Here is a 5,509-nt window from a genome sequence, read left to right on the forward strand (position 1 = left end):
TTTCATACAAAATGTGCACACACATGATCATTATTTTTTGTGCTCACAGGAATAATTGAAAAGCTTAGTTCAACTTTAGAAATAAAACATGAACTATGATCTATATAGTGCTTGATTTCTGAACAGTGCTTACTATGTATTTGGATATAGCATGACATGTGAAAAAGGGGGTAGAAGATAGAGTAAAGTGTGACAATTTGTGACAAAAGGGAGAAGACTCAAAAATAATAGAATAATGTGTGACATCATTTACGAACAGTGCCTACTCTTATTTGCTATGAATTTCAATATCAGTGCCCATATTTTTCTTCCCATAAATATCAGCATGTTTGCGAAGCATTTTGCATAATTTAGGAGACAGTTTTAGAAAAAAAGAATTTTTTATTAAAAATATTTCGTTGTTTCTAAAATTTAATTCCAACATTTCAAATAAGTTGTACATAAGCTCTTTTAAAATACTGAAATACCATTAAACATTGTCCTCCGAATTTCATACCATTCTCACAAACTTTTAATTTAACATTCACAATAATCTAATTTTGCTTAACTCATTTAGTTAAAGCTCACATTATATTTGTGAATAAATGAGTAACAAGTAACAACATCACCCCAATATTCATAATGCCTTGTTGTGGTGTATGATCTTTCACTGTCAGCAACAAAATTAGAATTTCTATTTTTTAATCGTTATGGAACGTTTAGATCCATGGATCACAAAGCTGAATCAGCCTGAGTTACAACTCACATTCTATTTGTGAGTCATTATGAAGTAGTTTACCGGGGAATATTTCCTTACCAATATCTTCCATGCCTTATTCTGATGTACTTGTTGTGGTGTTCTAATTCACTGTGAACTGCAAAATTTAGAATTTCTGTTTTTGTTCCGTTTCTGAATGTTCCGATCAGAAGATCCCCGTTTTGATAAGTTACATTCTATTTGTGAATTGTTATGATTTGTTTTTAAGTAGCATCATCATTCTAATATTAATAACACATTGTTTTAATATTTCACTGTCAGCAACAAAAATAGAATATCCGTATTGATATCGAATGTTTGGATACGCAACGTATGACCCCAACCCGTATCATTCTGAGTTGCAGCTGACATTCTATTTGTGAATTGTTATGAAGGAGTCTTCATGTAGCATTATTCCATTATTAATAATGCTTTGTTCTAGTATTTCATCACCAAGTACAAAAATAGAATTTCTGTTTTTGTATTTTTGTCGAATATCCGGATTCATGAGACCCGATTGACTTTGTCCGAATTACAATATGCATTTTATTTTTGAATTAGTATAGAGCAATCTTCCGGTAACATCACAATTCCAAGATTAATAATGCCTTGTTCTGGTATTCCTCTGTCAGCTACAAAAATAGAATTTATATTTTTGTTGAATATCGGGATTCATGAGACACGATTGACTTAGTCCGAGTTACAATATGCATTTTATTTTTGAATTGTTATAGAGCAATCTTCCGGTAACATCACCATTCCAAGATTAATAATGCCTTGTTCTGGTATTCCTTTGTCAGCCACAAAAATAGAATTTCTATTTTTATATTGTTGCAGAATTTTAGGTTCCAAAGGACCCCAATCTGGATCAGGCTGAAAAACACTTCTGATATCCTAAAAATCATAACTAAAATAAATCACAGTATTTTGGAGTAAAACAAATTATTATTACAGAAAAAATAATGAAACAATTTTCGCCTAGTTAAAAGAAAATTATTTATTGTTTTCTAAAATTTTAATATACATTTGAGTCTTACATTTTAATATTTTTTTTTTGTTTGTAAATGAATATAATCAATTCGAAAAAATATCGAATGTTTAAATTTAAAAAAGTTTCCCACATATGTTATTTTTATATTTTAATTTCAAAAATTTATAAAATTGATTACTAGACGCCTCTATTAATTTATAAAGTTTTTATATGAAATAATCCGGAAGTTATTGTAAAATTATGTGATAAATAATAATCGACGCTGTTTTGATAATCACTCATCCTTAATATTATGACAAACAACACAACTCTCTACACACTATTGCACCGTGCATTAAACATAGCGTGCAAACTTCTGTAACGTGTACGCTGCAAAAGTTTTTGAAATACCTCCAAAACATTCCCTTACCAATAGATATATTTCCGTAATCACATCACTTCAATCATAGAGACATTTCTGAAAGCATAAATAGAAGGTATTTTGTTTGTGGTAAGTTAAAATCATTTGTTTTTACTAAAAATTCGATTTCTGCAAAGAGTAAAATTACAGTTTCCTCTGTATTATCCACCTTGCAATTTATTCGAAAGGAGGATAAGGTATTCTTTGTGCTACGCATAAATGATTCAAACATGCATATAAACGACTAGATAATTATGCGACATAAGAAAAAACGAAAGGGGAAATTGTTTATACCCTATTCAATGCATGATCGTCACGCCATTCAATTTTGATTGACAACCTCGCGGTAAGAAATTCCTGATCAAATTACAATATAAACTATTTCGGGTGCATCATCCGTAAAATGCACTTTGCCGTAAAATCCATTTTTACCGTAAAACATTATCCCGTAATTTTTGTAGGAATATTTATTAATATTAATAAGATTTATTAATTTAGAGTGATTCTCCGATTTTACGGTAATTATTACAGAAAAAATCACGGTATAGCAGATTTTTTGTTCCATAATATGTTCCGGTAAAAGTGGATTTTACATTAAAAACTACCAGCATCCTGAATACCGGTACTTTTTACCGTAATTTGATTCGGAATATTTTACAATGCAGGAGTTTATTCTTTGTTCATCTGAAATTCAAACACTTACGTCTTTGTACCTGTACAGCTGTATAAGTGCCCATATAGGAATTTGTAATACTGATACAGCAATCATTAGCCATCCGATACCTTCAGCCCATTTAGGATATGGCTTTCCTCCATAAGTTATAATAGAATGAGTTCCCAAACTATAAATTAATACAAACTGAAAGAATAAAATACAAAATACATTTCATTATGTTTTAATTTGGTAGAAGATAAAATATTGCAATATGTAAGTATGGAAATTAAAATGCATTATAAGCTTTGAAATTATTGCTTGTCAAACAAACTGTTAAACCTTACAAAAAAAATGTGTATCATAAAAGCAAAAATGTACCCCTCTTGAGAAAAATTACTAAATTAACTTTAAATTTTCAAGTGTTACATAACTGACAAAATATAATTACTCTTAGTTAATTACTCCGTTTAAAAGCAACTATTGCTTTAAAATCTGTGTTAAGATACTTTGTTATTGAAATATTGTAGATAAAGCTGACTCTTCAAAAATCTATTTTAGTTGAATAAATACTTGTTTTTTTTTTTTTTTTTTTTTTTTTTTTTTTTTTGATACGAGCTGCTCTAAAAAAATTAATATCATCCAAATAAAAATATATGAATAAATAAAATAAAATATAACATATAAACAAATCACTAGTGTATTTTTTTAGAACATATTCATTATTTCAACTTTACTTTGTTTAAACTTGTTTCGAATGTATAAAATTACAACAAAAAATTTTCATCAATCATTTATATGAAGAAAAAAAGGGCAGAAATATTCTATTTCAGCACAATTTTAGAAGAATCATTTCAAAAAAGAAAAAAAATCTGCGATTTATGAAAACAATAATATATTTTTTATATCACACATTTAAATGCGTAGACTTCAACGTTAAACCATCCATGTCCTTTCAGTTTCAATAATTACACAATAACTAATATCTATAATTTACAACAATGCTTTAGTTAAGTTCGTAATTTTTCTGGAAAGTTATAATTAATCAAATTAAAAAATTTATTTAAAAAACATTTTTCATACACTTCGAAACATAGATTTCCAAATAATTGCAAAATTTCCCATTTAAACATTTACCACTTAATATTGAACTTGTTTAATTGAATATTAAAAGTGTTAAATAGGTATATGTTTCTTTAAAGTTACATCTTATTCTAAGCATTTTTAACATGAGTTAATTGTTACCCAAAGAACAGTAGGACTTATGTATTTCCAGCATATTCTCCAATAAATCCCAGGTGTAAAGCCTAACATAAATCCTATGTCATCAGCAAAACGATCAGCTCCTGTGAAAAGACATTTGACGCAACTTTTGAAGATTTTTGGAGTTAACATCGGGTTAGATCAAGCGAGCGCCGACGTCCACGCCTTAGTCTGTATTACAACTGCCGTGTAAGCGCTCTTTGTTACCTGAGTTTTAAAAACCTATGTTCTGCAATTAGACAGAGAATGCAATACGTCTTAGCGGCAAACGCGCTATCAGAGATTTTTAAAAGCATATTTTCTGCAATTCCGAAGAGAACCCTATACACCTTTGTGATAAACGTTCTCAGTTAGATATTTAGAAACATATGTTCTGCAATTACGCAGAGAACGCAATACGCCTTGCCGACAAACGCTATCAGAGATTTTTAAAAACATATTTTCTGCAATTCCGAAGAGAACCCTATACACCTTGGTGACAAAAGTTCTCAGTTAGATATTTAGAAACATATGTTCTGCAATTACGCAGAGAACGCAATACGCCTTGCCGGCAAACGCTATCAGAGATTTTTAAAAACATATTTTCTGCAATTACGCAGGGAACGCAATACGCCTCGTCGGCAAACGTTCTCAGTTAGATATTTAGAAACATATGTTCTGCAATTACGCAGAGAACGCAATACTCCTTGGCGGTGACGTCATCACTCACTGTGAACCTACCCTGAGACATTAAAGTATGATCACTTCACTTACAATTTATTTGCTCTACCAAAATATTTCATTATTGAATATTAGATTTCATATTTCTGTGAAAGAACTGTAATTTGAACTTACCGTAACCCCACATAAGTGCACTTATTTCAATGGTGGCAATAAATATCCCTGCATAACCACCAGCATAGGTATCCATCAAATTCAGTACATATTGACCACCCTGTAATAGTTAAGTTATAATGTTCAATTAACTCTTTGACTGCTATGGACGCATATATGAGTCGAGCTAAAACCATTTGCGTGGGCTATGGGTGCACATGAGCGTCCCACACAAACCATCAATGTAAACTATGTAAGCAAATGCGTAACCCTTTTAAAACTTAACCTTTGATGAATAAATAGCATGTATTTTATTTTAGAACAGTCGTTGAACAGCCGACCCAATTTTTTGGATTTACGACTACTAATGTTCAACTCCGTAGACTACTTTGTGCAAATTTGAATTTGGCATTTTTCAAGTGCTGCTATTCAGTATTATGTTTATTTCACGTTAAAAATGTGTGGAATTTGAAGATAGAAGTCTCTTCTATTACTACAAACATTTTTTCGAATTTTAAAACAATCTCAGAGTGTGTTTCGTTCATCCAATGTCAACAACTTTCCGAGGACGTCGGATGTCGAAAAGTGTGCGTGGAAACTTTAGCTGTGAAATGCAAAGACGTTGATAAAACAATTGTCGTAAGTGCAAAATTT

The 5,509-nt window shown here is 30.4% G+C and overlaps 1 protein-coding gene across 4 annotated transcripts in view; it reads right to left on the reverse strand.

Annotated features, from left to right (window-relative positions):
* Nucleotides 1–361: 361 nt before the first annotated feature.
* The window catches only part of LOC107452769 (sodium- and chloride-dependent glycine transporter 2), a 45,815-nt gene continuing 40,667 nt past the window's right edge, over nucleotides 362–5,509 (reverse strand). For 3 of the 4 annotated variants that reach the window (XM_043039177.2, XM_043039176.2, XM_071180124.1), the window contains 4 exons: nucleotides 4,877–4,976; nucleotides 4,025–4,125; nucleotides 2,831–2,986; nucleotides 362–1,630 (listed from right to left, as the gene is read on the reverse strand). In XM_043039177.2, the coding sequence (XP_042895111.1) occupies nucleotides 1,451–1,630; nucleotides 2,831–2,986; nucleotides 4,025–4,125; nucleotides 4,877–4,976 (537 nt within the window). In that variant the 3' untranslated portion in view covers nucleotides 362–1,450. Of the gene's footprint in view, nucleotides 1,631–2,830; nucleotides 2,987–4,024; nucleotides 4,126–4,876; nucleotides 4,977–5,509 lie in introns of those variants that run through there. The other variant, XM_071180125.1, reaches the window with a different exon arrangement.

The sequence above is a fragment of the Parasteatoda tepidariorum genome, chromosome 4 (assembly GCF_043381705.1).
Source record: "Parasteatoda tepidariorum isolate YZ-2023 chromosome 4, CAS_Ptep_4.0, whole genome shotgun sequence".
Lineage (NCBI taxonomy): Eukaryota > Metazoa > Arthropoda > Arachnida > Araneae > Theridiidae > Parasteatoda > Parasteatoda tepidariorum.